The sequence below is a fragment of the Dromiciops gliroides genome, chromosome 4, assembly GCF_019393635.1.
Source record: "Dromiciops gliroides isolate mDroGli1 chromosome 4, mDroGli1.pri, whole genome shotgun sequence".
In the NCBI taxonomy this organism is placed as follows: domain Eukaryota; kingdom Metazoa; phylum Chordata; class Mammalia; order Microbiotheria; family Microbiotheriidae; genus Dromiciops; species Dromiciops gliroides.
In genome coordinates this window covers 2,817,911-2,836,227 of record NC_057864.1, presented here as the reverse complement: position 1 = coordinate 2,836,227, position 18,317 = coordinate 2,817,911, and the positions used below count along the sequence as shown (strand labels likewise).

General features: G+C 46.2%; 1 protein-coding gene across 1 annotated transcript in view; it reads right to left on the bottom strand.

Annotated features, from left to right (window-relative positions):
* SLC44A5 (solute carrier family 44 member 5) overlaps positions 1–2,527 on the bottom strand; it is a 349,369-nt gene extending 346,842 nt beyond the window's left edge. Inside the window, exon 1 of the mRNA XM_044005170.1 lies at positions 2,386–2,527. Within this exon, the coding sequence (XP_043861105.1) occupies positions 2,386–2,425 (40 nt within the window). The 5' untranslated portion in view covers positions 2,426–2,527. The remainder of the gene's footprint in view (positions 1–2,385) is intronic.
* Between the last annotated feature and the right edge of the window lie 15,790 nt (positions 2,528–18,317).

Genomic DNA, 18,317 nt, shown 5'->3' with positions numbered 1-18,317 from the left:
TCTCTAACATTAATTCTTTCAGGGGAGCAGCTAACCCTTCAATGATAGAACTGTAATCATCTCTAGCCTTCACTCCACAAACACATGCGCTAAATTGAAAACACAAAACCACTCTCTTGCCATACAAGGAAAAGTCTTTTCCTGCATTTTTTCAAGAAGTCTCTTCGAGAGCTTATTCCTCCTTTCATATACCTTCCTCTCAAGCTTCTGCCTGAAGATGGATCATTTTAAAGGTTATAGGACCATAGAGCAGCTGTAGAAAGGATCATCTGATCCATATGCCTTGTTTTACCTTGGAGGTGAAGTGACTTTTCCCAAGGTCATGGGACTAATAAGTGATCTTCCACTCATTTACTGGTAGAGTTGCCTACAGCCAGTGAGTGCTATGGGACTCTAAGATTGCCCTTACTCTCCAGGGAACTTTGGAATGTTTGTCATGTTTTGAGGGGGCAAACAGGGGCATCTCTGTCCATGCCCAGTCCCATCAGCAGACGTCCCAAATCTGTTTTCCTCATCCTGCCATATGGTTCCATCAAGAAAAGAAGCAACCTCCTCCAAGAGAAAAGTGCAGCCAAAGCACCTCATCAACCTGAGTTTCAACGTTTTACAGAGCAGTGAAAAGCCTTGTGTAGGAAGTTAGTGCCTCACTGTGCCGGGGATAGTTCTAAGGTCATCTTGCACAATAACAAGAAGGTGATACTAACAAGAACCAGAATAAGTTAGCTGTTTTCAAGGCCTTTTTCTCGACAGTTATTTAAAGACTTTCGATGGGCAACGCTCTGAGCTACATTCTGGGGATAGAGAGACAAAGAAAGGAAGCGTCCCCTGCCTTCGGGAAGCTTACATTGTACAAACATTGAACATTTAAAATAAAACTTTGCCTGATAATGGTAGTGCGCTCATTGTCCTTTCGAAAGAAAAGAGCCCTCTTCAGTTTTGTACTGGGCTTCCCCAGATTAGGAATCAAGCGCATAAAGCCTCTTTCCCACAATGGAAAAGATCCTCGGGGCAATGGAAAAGCCAATCTGAATCCCGGAGATCCAAGTTGTGTCCCTCAGTGACCTTTGGAGTGAAGCGGGGATCCTTCAGGCTGAGATCTGATCGCAAAGGCGAAGCTCAAAACCCCCATCCATCTGGAGCCCATCTCCCTGGTAGTCGGCAGCGCCCACAGGGCCGCCCTTGGCCCTCCGTTCTCGCCACCCTCCTCAGTGGGTTCAGAGGCAGCCAGCCGCCCACGTCTGTCCTCGCCCCCACCACAATCCCAAGACGCCAGAAGCCTGTCTAGCTTCAGGGCGGAGGCGGTCACCCCTTGGGTCCGTGCCCTCCTCCCCTCCATCACCAGCCGAGGCTCCCTTGCCCTGCGTGGTGGGGAGCGCGCAGCGAGCCCCCTCTCGCCTCCGCAGTGCTGCAGACCCCTCTGGGGCCGGCTGCTTCCCCAGAGTGCTGCCTGGTTGCTGGCGGGGTTCTCTGGTCCTCAGCTCCAAGATCGCCCCGCGCGCCCCAACGCCTCACCTGTTCCCAGTCGGCTCTGGCCCACTCCCTGGCCTCCCGAGCCGGCCCAGGGGACTGCTTCCAGACAAGCAGGAGCCGCCCCGCGAGGCTTCCGGGCCAGACGTCCGGCTCGGCTGGACTCGCTTCCTCCGCACCCACCCCTGGCCCCGGCCCGCGGGAGCCCAAGCCCCTCAGGGCACGGCCCCCTCCCCAACTTTCCAACTTCGGACGCATGGCTTCCACACAGCAGCAGCAAGGGTGTGGGGGTGAGGTTGGGGGGTCACCACTCTCTACGGCCAGTCTGGAAAGGCCGAGGAGCGGCAGCAAAAAGCAACACACGCATCCCCCCTCCCACCCGGCGCACACTCGCCGGACCCAAATCCCGGGCCCCGCAGCGAGCTCGCTCCTCTCCCGCCGGCCAGCAAAGACCAAGCAGCGACAGCACGGTCCAGGATGGAGCTGGCCGAGCAGCCTGCAGAACTTCTAAGGCTCGGAAGGGAAGAGGAGCAGAGGGTCGTCGCAGCCCTCGGGCTTGCCAGGAGCGCTAGATCCCCCACCCCAATGGGGCTTGGGCAGACACTACGAGCTCCTAATGTCTCTCCACCGCCCCTAGAAAGGCAGGTGCAACAGATAGCTGGAGTAGCGCGATGGGGGTGAGGGAGAGCTCTCCAACACCTCTCTGAATTGAAGGAATGCACCCATCCTAAGGGTCCTCTTCTGGCGCCCCCGGGAGGCAGTTAGTCACCTCACGCCCCCACCCACAAAGAAACAAAAAAAAGAGCAAACTTCTCCCTCCGCGCCTTTGCACCGCCGAGGCGGCGACTGGCAAGGGAAGGGCTAGCGCCAGGCTCTGCTGGGAGGTCTGGGGGCGCGCTAGGGGAAGCGAGGACTCACCGTAGCTGCCGGAGCGCTCCTCCTTCTTCCTGACCCTCATCTCTGTCCCCCGGGCTCCCCGTGGGCGCCCCCTCCTTCTCCCGATGCCGCTGGCTGCAGCTCCGGGAGCTCGCAGGGCCGGCACGCCTGGCTCCCTTGCCCGCTCCGCTCTCTGCCCACGCCTCAGGCTCGGCTCGGCTCAGCGCGCTCTTTGTGGCTGTGATGGCATCCGTGAGCCAGAGGCAGGGGCAGCGGCCCCAGCCGGGCTAGCTGCCCGCCTCAGCCCTGTGCCCACTCGGCTGGGCGGCTGCCACGGCCGGCGCCCGCCCGAGCTGCTGCTGCTGCTGCTGCTGCTGCTGCCGCCGCCGCCGCCCGCTTGAGCTGCCTGCTGCTGCTGTCACTGATGCTGCTGCCGCCGCCGCTGCCGCCGCCGCCGCCGCCGCCTCTGCTGCCGCTACTGGATGGAAAGCAGATCCCAGGCTCCAGAGAGACCGGCCCACACTGACCTCCCTCTCCCTTTTCCCACACCTTTCTTCCCTTCCCTTCCCTTCCCTCCCTCCCTCCCTCCCTCCCTCCCTTCCTTCCCCAGCCTCTAGTGTCCCGTCGGACCTGAGCCACCTACTCCGATCCAACCAGAGCCCTCGCCGTCACAGAGTAGCTGGGGCGGGGTGGGGGAGGGGGGAGATGCTGTGATGGGGGAGGCCGCGGAGGGGCAGAAGAGAGAGGGAGGGGGAAAGAGGGGAAGGAGAGGACGGCGGTAGCCGGCGGGAGCCAGAGGGACAGCTGAGGGAGTGAGGGCCGCAGCAATTGAGGGGGAGAAGGAAGAGGAGGGCAGGGGGATTAGGAGGAGGGGGAAGGAGGAAGGGGGATCAGGAGGAGAAGGGGAGGGAGATGTGGAAAAGGAAGAGTATGGAGAAGGATGGAGAGGAGGAGGAGAAGGAGGAAGCATCATGAGCTTGGGGGGAAGCAGAGGCAGAGAGGGCCGCAGCAGCAGGATCGAAAGAGGAGATTCGGCTCAAGAGACCCGGAGAAGCGGAAGCGACTCCAGCAATCCGCTCCAGGAGAAAGTGCAGACTGGAGGGGGGTGGAGGGGGGCCATACTGAGGGCTGAAACAAGGTAGGCCAAGCCTCTGCACTGGGAGATAGTACCGCCCTTTGCATCCTCCGCTGGCCTCGACTTTCCAGGGCCTACCGAGAAGGGGAGGTCAGCTTGGATGCCTCCAGGCAGCAGTGCCTCCACTCGGGAAAACAAAAACAAAAACATGCGGAGAGTCTAGACCTGCAGGAATTGAAATTCCGGATCAAAATCAGACACCTGGAAGACTGACCCAGTTCTAGCCTGAGAAACTTAATAGCGGGGCTCAGGGCAGTTCCCCTGGGCAAATGGGGAAGGAGGAGAGAAAGCCGATGTTACGAGACCTATATTACAAAGAATTGTTTGGGGGGGACGCATTTTCTTTGAATTCCAATATTTATCAGAGGACTTGTTACATCCTTTGTTTACAAAGTTAGTGTTTGTCCTGAGGAGCTGTCCTTCTCTGTCGTGCTGACTTCAAAAAACCGTAAAGGATGTTCTTTCCTTGTCCCACCTCTGAGACAAGATCGGGGACAGACATCCATTGGGGAAAAGGCGGAACATATTGTGGTCCACTGAATGTTCTGAGATATCCCTGTGCTATAAGGAATGATGTGTGCGATGAAGACAGAAGCTTAGAAGATCTATATGAACTGATGCAGAGAGACATCTAAAGCCAAGAGAACAAACATAAACAATGACTCCAACAACATATTGGAAGGAACAACCAAGCACTAAAAACTCAAAATCGACTGTAACACAATTATGAAGATCGATCAATGAAGAAGGATGAGAGGCCACCCCATCCCAGCTCTTAGGGGGGGAGAGGGGCACAGGTGTTACACATTGCACTTGTTTTCAGATTTTTCTTAATGTATTAATCAGATGGATTGATTGTGTTTCCTCTTAAGAATACTCCTGGGGCAGCTAGGTAGCACAGTGGATGGAGCACCGGCCCTGGAGTCAGGAGGACCCGAGTTCAAATTACCCTCAGACACTTAACACTTACTAGCTGTGTGACCCTGGGCAAGTCACTTAACCCCAATTGCCTCACCAAAAAAAAAAAAGACAGGGAGGTGAGATATATGCAGGAACTTTATGAACACAATTACAAAATGCTATTTACACAAATAAAGGTAGATCTAAATAAATGGAGAAATGTTGTTTATGGGCAGGCTGAACCAATATAATTGAATGACCATCCTACCTAAATGTATTTATTCAGTGCCATAACAATCTTACAACCAAAGGATTACCAACTGGAACTAAAACAAATAATCATGAATCTTTGTGGAAGAACAAAAGGTCAAAAATATGAAGAGGCTTACTGAAAAAAGGGGAAAGGGGCCAGGGCCTAGCAGTACCAGATCTTGAACTAGATTACAAGGCTATAATCTTCAAAATAATTGGATACTGTGATGTTTAAAATTGAATGTGTTGTCTAAAAAATCTAATGTGTGGTCACCTTAAATTAGAAGGTTCAGCCCCAGTCTTGGCGCATTAAGCACTTATTAAAGCATACCAGGTATTCACGTGGCATTCAGAAAGTTAAGAAAAGGCCTATCTAGCCTAGAGCTCCAGTCTGGTGAGGTTCTTCCTCTAGTCCTCTGCCACAAACCTGTTTCAATCACGAACTCCCCAGCAAACTGAGTGTGGAAGCTTTTTATAGGTCTGGAGCATGGGCGGTCCTTACACACTGCTTCAAGCTGATTGGTGGGCATCATCCAAATCCATTGAGTTCAAAGTCCTTAGCTCCTGAGAACAACACCTTCTTAAGGGCTAGCCAAGTGTGGTTACAATCTAGTTAATTTGAAGTAGGCTAATCAGCAGTCAATCACTATCACTTAATTCAATCAGTTTAGATTAATCTCCAGGTGGGCCTTTGAGTATCTGGCAAATCCCATTATTTCATCACAATACTGAGTAAGAAATAGCAAGAATGATCAATGGAATATTGAACCAAATGAGCACAGTAAAGTAGTGTTTGATAAACCCAAAGAATCCAGCGACTGGGGCAAAAACTCACTATTTGGGGCAAAACCTGATGGGAAAACTGGAAAGCAGTCTGCAGAAACAAAGTATAGATAAAACTATACCAAGCCAGATAAGTTCCAAAGGGGTATTTGGCTTAGACAGAGTGATTTCAGAAGCAAATTAGTGGAGTATGGATGAATTTAATTGTTAGTTCTATGAATAGGGGAAGACTTTATGACCAAACAAAAGACAGAGATTTATGGGAGGCAAAGTGGACAATTTTGATTGCATAAAAATAAAAAAGGTGGTTTTTTTCACAAACAAAATCAATGCAACTAAAATTAGAAGAACAGGAAATTGGTGGAAATCTTTGCAGAGAGTTTCTCTGATAAAGGTTTTGTTTTCATAATATATAAGGAACTGAATTCAGTCTATAAGAAGAAGAGCCATTCTTCAATGACAAATGATCAAAGGATATGTGCAGGTAATCCTCATATAACCCAAGAGATCAATAGCCTTCTCTAAAAAAATCTAAATCACTAAGAGAGAAATGCACATTTAAATAGCTTTACTCAGGGGACAGGCAGGTGGTGAAGTGGATAAAGCACTGGCCCTGGATTCAGGAGGACCTGAGTTCAAATCTGGTCTCAGACACTTGACACTTACTAGCTGTGTGACCCTGGGCAAATCACTTAATCCTCATTGTCCCACAAAAATAAATAAATAATAAATAAACAAACAAACGAATGAATGAATAGCTCTACTCATCAGATGAAAAAATTGACCCCCCAAAAAAAGCAAAGTGACATGCTGGAAGGGCTGTCAATGCACTATTGGTGGAGCTGTGAGCTGGTCCAACCATTCTGTAAAGTAATCTAAAACCATGTCCCAAAAGCTATTAAAATGTGCACAGCTGTGGGGCAGCTAGGTGGCACAGTGGATAGAGCACTGGCCCTGGAGTCAGGAGTACCTGAGTTCAAATCTGGCCTCAGACACTTAACATTTACTAGCTGTGTGACCTTGGGCAAGTCACTTAACCCCAACTGCCTCATTAAAAAAAAAAAAATGTGCACAGCTCTTGACTCAGCAATACTGCTATTAGGTCTAGACCCCCAAAGGGATTAAAAGAAAAGCAAGAGGACCTGTTTGTATAAAATATTTATAGCAGTTCTTTTTCGGTGGCAAAAAATGGAAACTGAGTGGGTGCCCATCAATTGGGGAATGGCTGAACAAGTTATGGTATATGAATGTGATGGAATACTGTTTTCCTCTAAGAAATGATGTAAGGGATGGCTTCAGGGAAAACTTGGAAGACTTGCATCAAAGGATGAAAAGTGAAATGAGCAGAATCAACAGACCAATTTGTAAAATAACAAGGATATGATAAATACAATCAACTTTGAAAGATTTGCTAACTCTGATCAACACAATAACCAACCACAATTCCAGAGGTTCAAGATGAAATATACTATCCACCTCCCGATAGTGGGTAGACTCAAAGTGTGGATTGAAATGTATCTTTTGGGGACTTGTTCAATGTAGGAATTTGTTTTTCTTGATAATACATTTGTAACAGGTTTTGGTTTTCTTTCTTTCTTGGTAGGAGTGGAAAGGGGTGAGAAGGAAAGAATTTGGACCTGAAAATAAAATAAAATGGATGCTTTTTGTTAAAGAGACATGCCAGGCCACCTTGCTGGAAGCAAGAAAGCCAGCCAGGATTCTACTGAGTGATGGATGACATGAGCTCCTCTGCAGTACACAGACCATATAGCCTTGATCCTTGTGTAACATGACTGCTGTGGCCCCCTCTCTCAGGGCTTGGCCTGCTACATATCCCCCTTAGTGGAGAAGTCAGGTACCCAGAGAGACTGGGGAGATCTTTTTCTCTACCACTATTAAATGTTCAAGCCTCTGATGGCTGGCCAAAGAGACCTGGTGTCCACTTTCTCTAGCAGGGGTACAGAAAGTCAATCCTTGCTCCTACAACTATGGGGAGAAGCCCCTGATGAGGTGTGCAGCACAGAGTCTTGCCTGGAGCACTGAATGATTGAGTGATTTGTCCAGAGTCATGAAAAAGTGGTACTTCGATCCAGATCTTCCCAAATGCATTGCTGACTCTGTAGCCACTACAGCACACTACATCTCTGCAATGTGGGTGGTTGTTCTTCCTGTTCAGATGAAACCTCTCAGTGCCTTACTACAGTCTTTACAAATTTCTGGGGCCAGAAACAATTTGTCACCAGGTGACCAGCTTTTGGGAATGATTATGCAATTATGCAGGACAGGTCCTGGATGACAAAGTTACCTTATTGTCAGCTCATACTTGACTATCCTCTATGTATGCCTTTGAGACACACAGCCCATCACTGTTGCACATGATCTCATTACCTCTCCCCTTATTCTAGTCTCTCCCCACTCAGCAGCCAAATGATCTGCCTAAAGCACAGGTCTGACCACATCTTTATCTTGTTCAGTAAACTCCAGTGACTCACTATCACTTCCAGGGTCAGATATAAAATTTGGTTTGGCACTTAAAGTTCTTCACAACCTGGTGCCTCTCTAGATCTCCAGACATCTTCTACTTCATTCCCCTTTGCGAACTCTGTGATCCAACTATGTGGGATCATACACCATCCTCCACCTCCCACCTACAGGCCTCTGCATTGGCTGTCTCCCAAAGCTGGAATGTCCTTCCTTCTCACCCATGCCTTCTACAAGACCCAGCTCAAATCCAGCCTTAGTCAAGATACCTTTTGCTCATGGTCCCCCTTCCCCCCCTTAGGCCTTCCCATGGAAATTACCTTCCATTGACACTAAATATATCTTATCCATGAAGAGTTATTTGCATATTGGTTACCCCCATTTATACTGTGAACTCCTCTATGGTGGGGAATGTGGTTTTGCCTTTCTTTGAATCTCCAGCCCTTGGCAAGCGGCCCAGCACATAGGAAGCCTTTAATAAATGTGTCTTGACTGAGTGAGTGTCCGTCTTGGCAGAACCTGTCAGACTTTGCCCTCTACTGGCATAGTCCCTAAGAAATAACAACAAAAAAACCCTCCACTCCATGATTAATAGTAGAATTTGATATATAATATTGAGCCTGATATAGAATATATACATACATATACACGTGTATACAAACGCATGTATATTGTGTATATATGTGTGTGTTGTTGTTGTTCAGTCATTTGCAGTTGCTTCCAACTCTTCATGATCCCATTTGGGGTTTTCTTGACAAAGATACTAGAGTGGTTTCCCATTTCCTCTTCCCGCTCATTTATAGATGAGGAAATGGAGGCAAAAAGGCTTGAGTGACTTGCCCAGGGTCAAATGGCTAGTAAGTGTCTGAGGCCAGATTAGAAGTGAGGAAGCTGAGTCTTCCTGATTCCAGACCTGGCATTCTAACCAGTGTGCCACCTAGCTACCCTGTATATGTGTGTATGTATATGTATATGTGGATGTATGTGGATGTATACATGGATATGCTATATACGTAAAAAATTCTGAAAACTCCGACATAAGAATTGTGAACTATATTCATTCATTTACTACCTATTGAGTGCTTACTATATGCAAGCCACCATTCAAGTCACTGTAAATATATACGAAAGGTTTCACCAGACAATAAGCAATAATATATGAACACCAAGCTGCTAACATTCTATACCCCCTAGTCTTCCAAATGCAAGTTGTGTTTCCTCCAGGAAGTGATCTGTAATTAACTTTTACCAACACTGATCACTCACTACACAAAACTATATTTTTAGGTAATATATTCATTTGCTATGATTGAAAAATTGTTTTATAAATGTTCTTGGGTATTTTCCGTGCATGTAAATCATATTAGCAAGTAAAACTGTCAGATGCTTGGGTGCAAAGAATGTGTCCTCTTTTATTTTGTATGTAAGACAGCGTTGTTATGTGTATATGGTTAGGATGACCATTCTTGTACCTCCAAGTGCTTTCCCATATGTTGTTATCTCATTTATTCTCACAACTTTTAGGCAACACATTGAAAGAGGTATCCTCTGCCTCCAGAAGTGCAGGAAGCTGTCCAAAGTAATCTAGCATCTGAGTTGCTACCAGGAGACTTGATGAATTATATGTTTACAAAGGATCATAAATGTAGCTCTAAAAGGGACCTTAGGAAGCTTCATGGGCCAATGCATTTGATTTTTAGAAATATTTTGATAATTGTATTTTAATATATTTGGTTTCTTTAGCCCTGTGCATGTTATTTTATGCATTTAAAACCATGATTCTGAGAAGGGGCCCATGGACTTTTTCAGAATGCCAGGGAAGTTCATGACACACACATAAATGTGAAGTATTCCTAATCTAGTACATCTCTCTCATTTTGCAGAGGAGGAATATGAGTCCCTGGGAGTAATTTGTCCAAGATCATACAGCTAGTGATACAGATGAGTTAGGATTTGAACCCAGGTTCTCTGAGCCTAGAACCAATGCTCTTTCTACCATACTATCATGGGGACAGAGCTAAGATGGAGGAGTAACAGGAAGGAGTATAGCCCAGCTCCTCCAATACACCTTTTCAACAAATATCTAGAAAACACACCAGAATGATCTTTTCACTATGCTATGCTGCCTCCCATGAAAGAGGACTAGTGTTCTATTCCATCATGTATTGGGGTTGCCATTTTGTGGGACCAAAACATATCTTTTTAACCTCAACATAATTGTGGTCATGTTTTATGACTGAAGATCACAGATTGCCAAGAATTGAAATTGTGAATGACCAAAGGGCAATACAAAGAGGTGCAGCAGTTGTCAGTAACCTACATTGTTTTATCTGTGATGATGTGTTTGCAAGAAGTAGCACAACAGGCATCACCAAAGACATGTTGGCCATAAAAAAGTAAGGCAGTCGGGGCAGCTAGGTGGCACACTAGCCCTAGATTGAAGAGGACCTGAGTTCAAATCTGGCCTCATGCACTTGACACTAACTAGCTGTATGACCCTGGACAAGTCACTTAACTCTCATTGCCCAGCAAACAAAACAAAACAAAACAAAAAAACCCACAAACAAACAAACAGAAAGTAAGGCAGTCTCCTATGTGGGATAGTCTAAGTGCTGACTGGAAAATGCTCCGAGACCCAGAGGAAGGCTTCCAAAGCACAGGGCTCCCCCAGGAATTACCTAGGAACAACCACAACTGTGCCAATGGACACAGAGGCACAGGGCACTTGTGATGCACCAATAGAGAGTGCAATCTACACCAAGCAGGGCATGTAATGATTGGAATGACGCCACCTACTGGAGACTTACTATAGGAAAGTTCTGCCATGAAGTGAAGGTCTTTGAGGGCAAGACCAGGAGTCTTTTCTTTGGTGTCAGGAAGTGACATTCGTTTGTGGGAGGAAGAAGGGGGGAGCCTGGCGCTCTGACTAGTATAGATTACTAGTATATTCTCAGTTATGCGCAGCATAGCACGCATTTTTTCCATCATACTGTCTTTGGTGAAATTAATATGAGATTTAGGAAGTATGGAAACTTATCATTTCAGAGACTAACTTACTGTGAACTTTGATGCAGGCCCTGGAGAGAATATATGTGCAACAAAAGGAGAGACAGGTATACGTAAGTCCATGGTTTGCTTATGATGGTGACTATGTAGAGCACAATTACTAGACACAGTCCAGTTTCATCCTCTCTCCTTTTCTATATTGATATTATAGTATTAAGTAGCATAGGATATTATTTTTGGCTGTTTCATTGAGCAAACTTATTCGTTTTTCAAATGAAAGCAAAGGGGGGAATGTGGTAAAAAATAGAGGTGAATGCATACTATTGAAACGGTTTTTGAAGGACTGCCAGTTTTTGAAGGACCGCCCTTTTGGAGAGGAGACCATGACAAACAGCTATGCACCTGCTGCTGCCTGGGAGAGGGTGGCCAAGCACTTGAGACTTCTGGAACTCGAGCTTAAAAAGCTGAGTAGAGAACAGAAGTTCTCTCTCTCGGCTCGCACACTCTGGCTCAGGTTTGACTGCTTGTTCAGATGATCGGCTCTGGTTCTTGGTGGCAGCACGCGTTTGACTCTGGTTCTCAGCCTGAGAGGTAGCTTTGGGATTCGGTGAGTTTTATAAAAGAATATAGAATAAGCTTAGATCTAAGACTATTCATTTGTATTTCTACTTTCCTATTTCCCTGATCAGTATCACCTATTTGTTGGCTAATTAATTCCCAAACAATAAAAGCTAAATAATCCCTGTCTAATTAAAGCTCAGAGGCTTCTTTCTCTTACTGGTCTGGGAGATATATAAGGGAAAGGTTAAAGGGGAGTTTAATGCTCTTATATCCAATTTTAAATCTCACAGGCAGAAATTTTTCAAATCAATCGGCCAGTCAGTCAGCAAGCTTTTTAAAGAGCCTACTATGTGCTGGGTGCAGGGCTGGGCATTAGGATATAGAACTATAAAGAATGGTGAGCCCCTCTGTGCAAGGAGCTTACACTTTGAAGGTGGAGTGAGCAGTGACATGGTTAACTAAGGAAGAGGAGAAATATGAAGAGAATAAATACAAGTAAGTACAAAGTAGTTGAATACAAAGTTATTTGAGAGGGACAGAGGACACTAGATGTTGGGCAGATCAAACAAAGCTTCATAAAGGGAGAGAATGACTCTAATGGTGGAGGGAATGGGGCAGTACAGGCCTAATAGTACTGGAAGTGCCATAGTGCACAAAGCGCCCTGAAGTCAGGAAGACTTGTATTCCTGAGTTCAAATTTGGCTTCAGACACTTCCTATCTGTGTGACCCTTGGCAAGTCACTTTACCCTTTTTGCCTCAGTTTCCCCATCTGTAAAGTGATTGAGAGAGGAAACTAGCAGATTAGTCCAGTATCTTTGGCAAGAAAGCCCCAAACAGGGTCATGAAGAGATGGACCTAACTGAAAACAACCGAACAACAATATACCCGTATATTCCAGACAGCAGAAAGACAGAACATGGAGCATTGCATGTGAGGAACAGAGAGAGCCTGGTGTAGTTATATCACGGATTGTAGGAGCAGAAATGATGTTCGGGCTAGAAAAATCAGGGGGCCATGTTGTGAAGGGGTTTAAACTTCACACAGGGGCATGTGTATTTTATGCTAGAGGCAATAGGGAGCCATTGAAGATGGTTGTTTAGGACAGTGATGTGGTCAGATATGCACTTAAGGACCCAGAGGATTGTGGCTGTGCCAACTCAGGCTAGGCAGGTCTCCAAAGTCTCCACAGCTTCAGAGATGACTCCTCATGGCGGTTGAAGAGGCCTCCCAGGCAACCTGAGCTGGTGTTTCCAGGTTCCCTGCTTCTCCAGGAGCCAACAGAAACCAACCACCATGAAACATAGCAAAGTTTCGGTCTCATTTGAGTCCCTGATACACTTGAGCAGAGACAACTTCAGTGTTATAGGCATGACATTTAGTGAAACCCATTGGATGGTGATGAAACGATTCTGTCCGAGGTCTTTTGCCCCTATAGGAGCCCTTTGAGAGTACAAGCAGAGGGCTGGAATGGGGCTGTGTGTATACATTATAATCATCCATCACAAATCATTCTATCCCTGGAAAGGAATGGCCTGTGCAGTGAGGGATGGACAGGTTAGAGGAAAGGAATTCATAATGCCCATGGTGGAGAGTTCCACGTGCCCAAGAGGGGAAATGAATTTGTCACACAAATTATACTGAAGGGCAAGATGAAAACATAATTCCTGCTACAGAGAATATGATTGTCATTAATTGTACATGATTGCATTTGCAGTCAAAAGGTTGAAAATATTTATTATAATGCCCTATTATATAACATCCTGAGAAAATCTTTTTAGCGGAAATATTTTCTGTTGAGTGCTTATCCTTAAATTAAGTGGTTTGGGGAAATTAGAGACTAAAAAGGTTCTGATGACTTTGAACTATTTGAAAGTCAAAAGAAATGAAACTTTTCCCATCTAAAAAGGCTTATCATTTGAAAAACATTCTTCCTTTGAAATGAGGACAATTGCCTGAGCCTGTGAGTCAAGCTGGTCAAGGACAGGAGACCAGAGTGAAACAGGGTGTCTCACTAAACCCATGTCCAAGGGAAGGGGAACACGCCTTCATCTAGCACTTACTATGTGGAAGGCACTGCGCTAAGCACTTGTCACAAGTAGTATCTCATTTGAGCCTCTCAACAAGAGGTAAGTGGTATTATTATCCCCATTGTACAGTTGAGGAAACTGAGGCCAGCATCAGTGAAGTGCCTTTCCCAGGGTCACCCAGCTAGGAAATGCCTGAGGCCAGCCTTGAACACAGGCCTTCCTGACTCCAGACCTGGGGCTCTAGCCATTGCACCAGCAGCTGCCTACAATGTCCAGGATTCAAAGAATGTAATATACGGCAGCCAGAAGAGAGGGTCAGAAAGGTCCCCAGACAAGGAGAGGATACAGAGGATAAACTCAACTCTTGAGTCAGGGCACACCACCAGAAAATGATCCCATGTGCTCTCACTTCTCCTGGAAACGGGCTACTTCTTGTCTCCTTGCGTGGGGTTCTTCACTTCTTCCTGGAATTTCACAAAGTAGTTCATTTAATGTTTAATGAATGCTCAGGCACTTGACTTGCATTCTTCTTTCAGAGAGCCCGCTCTCAGGACAGAAGCACCTCAAATGGATTACATAGCCCATATAAATAGCCCATACGGACCTCTTCTCCCTCCTTCAAAAGAAAGAAAAGGCCCTCCTTACATATTTGACCACCTATACTAGATAATGGAAACTAAAATTCCCATCTAGATACATAGGATGTCATAGCATAAAATATTTTCTTATATGTGGGTGTACAAATATACACAAATGAATAGATAGATGGATATTTTAAAGCACATGGAATGTTTTTAAGATGGCTGTATTTCCTTTTAAAGTAATTCCAAGGGCAGCTAGGTGGCGCAGTGGATAAAGCACCAGCCCTGGAGTCAGGAGGACCTGAGTTCAAATCTAGCCTCAGACACTTGACATTTACTAGCTGTGTGACCCTGGGCAAGTCACTTAACTCCAACTGCCTCACACAAAACAAAACAAAACAAAAAAACAATTATTAAAGTAAGTCCAGTTGTAAGTTTTCCAAGAGTTACTTCTAGTACTGGGAACTATTTAGAAGGGCCAGAGTCATCTCAATGGATTTCCTTCTGCCAACAATGATGGTATAGTCTATTCTCAGATTAGTTTGAGTACATAAAGATGTAATTAATCAGGACGAAATTCAACCAGAACCCTTCAGTAATTGGAATTTTTTGCATCATACCCTTAAGAGAAAGAAGGTGGCCACAAGAAAATAAAGACATATGAAGGCCTTCATTTCTTATTTTGATAGTTTTAATGTCAATGATAAGAGGTGAGAGGAGAGGTCAGGAAGACCTGACCTCAAATCTTCTTAGACTCTTTCCAGCTGTGTGACCCTGGGTAAGCTATTTAACCTCATTCAACCTCAGTTTTCTCATCTGTATAATGTGGGTAAGAACAGCATTTAATTCATGGAATTGTTGTGAGGACCAAATAATATTTACAAAGTGCTTCCTAACCCTTAAAGCACCATCTCAATGGTACCTATTATTAACAATTGGAGCCATATTAAAGAGAAATCAGCTGCCTGGGGAGGAACTGGGACCCCATTCACTCAAGGTTTGCAAACAAAGGCTTAGATCACAAGGATTTCAAGAATATTTTAGGTTATATTTTTACTGAAGTGCATGTTGAGCTAGACACCCTCTGCAAGCCACTTAGAATCCTGAGATTCTATGATATGTCACATGCCCCAGAGTACTGTACCTTCACATGACAAGTATCATTTTTATAGTCTTTCATCAGAATTCTCTGCACACATCTCATCTCCCTCAAGAGATTAGAAGCTCTTGGGAGTCAGAGGCTGTGGGGTTTTTTGGGGTTTTTTTTTTTGGTATTCTCCATAGTGAGTGGTGCTATTCCATTAACATAGTGAGTATTTAATAAACATTTATTGAATGAATGAATGAATGACCTGGTATCTATTAGAAAAATAATTTTGTGTAGTTATTCCCTGATAGGTTAATGGTCTGAGGATATGAACAAACAGTTCTCAGAGGAAGAATTGCAAACTATTCACAACCACATGAAAAAATGTGCCCAATCACATATGGAGTAATAGGGCCCTGAGATTTGCAAATTGGTAAAAATTACCAAAGAGAATGGCTCTACTCACTGTTGGCAGGGTGGTGGAAAGACAGGCGCATTGATACTCAGTTTGCAAAGCTGTGAAATGGTACAACCATTTTGGAAAGCAATGTGGAATTATGCAAGTAAAGCTACTAAAATGCCCATACATATCCTTTGGATCAGAGACTTCATTACAGGACTTATACCCCAAGGGAGCCAATGGAAAAAGAAAGTTGCCATCGACTCCTAAATATATATATATATATATTTTTTTTTGCAGGGCAATGGGGGTTAAGTGACTTGCCCAGGGTCACACAGCCAGTAAGTGTCAAGTGTCAAGTGTCTGAGGCTGCATTTGAACTCAGGAACTCCTGAATCCAGGGCCGGTGCTTTATCCACTGCGACACCTAGCCACCCCCACTCTTAAATATTTTAGCAGCACTTTTTTTGATAGCCAAGAATGGGAAGTAAAGCAGATGCCTACTGATTGGGGAATAGCTAAACAGACTGTGGGGCATGAATTCGATGGAAGGTGACTGAGCCATGAGAAGTGATGTGTGATGAACAGGGAGAAGCTGAAGAGATCTAGGGAAAGTAAAATGGTTCACGGCCCCCAGCTGGAGTCCATGAAATGTCAGCCACCTCCACACCTGTCCACGAGCCCCGCCCTCACCTGGAAGTCTCTCGGGCTCAGACCCCGCCCCTTCTGTTCAAGGCTCAGCCCAACTGGCAGCTCCTCAATGAGACCTTCCCTGATTCCTCATTCAATGATCCCCCTGTTTCCTGACCCCCCCTTCTCTCCCCACACCTTGTAACGCTTCAGGACATGGTCCCTTGTCGTGTGCAAAAGCTGACTGTCTCTACCTCTCTGTGATTCAAACGGAGGTTGAGTTGGGTGGGAGAGAGAGAAAGGAAACTCAGAAGGGAGATTTCTACCTCCAGGTTTTGTGTGCCAAGAAGAAAGAGGAAACTTCCCATACCCTTCAATGTATGGGTGCCAAAAATGTCATGGGGAAAATGGGGTAGGGGGTTAGGGATAGAGATAGGGGTTTGGGGGTAGGAGTAGGGTTTGGGAGTCCTTAGGAATTCCTCTTTAAAGAATGACACCCTCTTGCACACAAAAGCAATTAGAATAAGATGGCAGTTTATTTCGGGGCTGAGGAAGGGAAGGGGAAGGGAAGAGAAACCATGAAAGAAGTCCTTGGACTTCTTCTCATGGGGAGAAAGGCATGGCAGAGAGTGTGGCTCTGAGATACCAATCTCCTCGAGCAGGAGACAGGCAGGTACTTTTATAGAGGACTGATGGGGGTGATCACCTGACTGGGGAAAGTTCCTTTAGTGAGGGAGGACCATCCCCCACTGGTGGTGGCTGGAGGAATTGGGTGAGTGGTGGCTTCAGATCTCTCAAAGTCATCTCCTCTGGACACAAAGGCAGCAGCCACACCTAATCTTATTGCCCCAGGGTTGAAGGAGACTAGAATGAAGGGTGGAGGTCCTGGAGCTAGCTCAGTCCCATCTGGTTCCACTTATCTCTCTAGGTGTGTCTGTCCTCTGGTTTAATTTCTCAAGGAGAAGATTCTTTAATGTGCCTCCAGAGAGCTTCTGGGGTGCCCTGGGCCCATAACAGTTTGTATTGACTTATCTAGGTATATGTTTTCTCCTTTCTGAAGTTAGGTGCTGTCATAGCCTCTCGGAGCCCAGGCACTTAATAACTCCTTCCTGAATGAATGGATGTCTTAGGGGTGGGTGGAGGAGAGGAGATCTACGGGGTTAGGGGGAGCCAGGTCATGTACCTGCCCCCTGGTGCCAATCACGTCTGGGTTTCTGTAGGGGAGGAGCCCTTGCCCCAACCCGAGTCTTCCCACTCATGGTTTGAGTTTCCCACAAAGCCTTTGGCCCCTCTAGAGTTCTATCATGAGCCCCTACCTCCCCCATGTGCATTTAGTTAGGTCTTATGTGACTGCATGTGAATCCGTTGGGGCACGTAGGGTTGGGTTCACAGCTCCAGTGATCTCTGGTTTTACAACAAATTCAGGGGAGTGAGCTCACCCCTACACTGGGCCAAGGGGGTGGTGATTTGCTAGCCCAGACCTGGGAGTCCTTTTCCACTGAGTGAAGGGCTTGCAGGGTTCCCCTTAAGTGGAACTCTCTGCTGAACTCGGGGGACAGGGGCCTTTAAAAGTCTACAGCCAGTTTCATCTCCTACACGAGCGTCATGATCCCTAAAATTGCCCCATGCTCATGGAGTTTCTCTGCAGGCCCCTCCCCTACTGTCAGCCATTACTGCTCTGGTGGCCTCTGCTGCCAAGTCCAGTCATCAGTCAGGCCTTGGATGGCTTTGCTGGCTTCCTAAATGACCCGGGGTCCTCCAGGTCAGACAAGGAAGGAAGAAACCCACACCTGGAAACTCCAGCCCAGAGAGAGAGAAGCTGCTTGAGCCAACCCAAGTTTCCCAGGTATCACCTCAAAGCACTTTCGTCAATCCCTGCCAGGAAAGGAAAGAGACGAATTATATGCAAATGAAGTTCCAAATCAGCCCCTCAGGAGTCTCAGGCCTTTCTAGATCCTCAACCAATGAGAAGATTTCATTCTTTCCCAGTGCCAGTCCCTCAGTCCCAAATGACTGGAAGCAGGCTCCCTTAAGGTCCAGGTGAGGATTGGAGCCAGACAGGGAAAGGCAAAGCCAAGCTTGCTCTAGGGGCCACGCTCTCATTGGCTGGTCCCCCCATTTCCTGAGGGT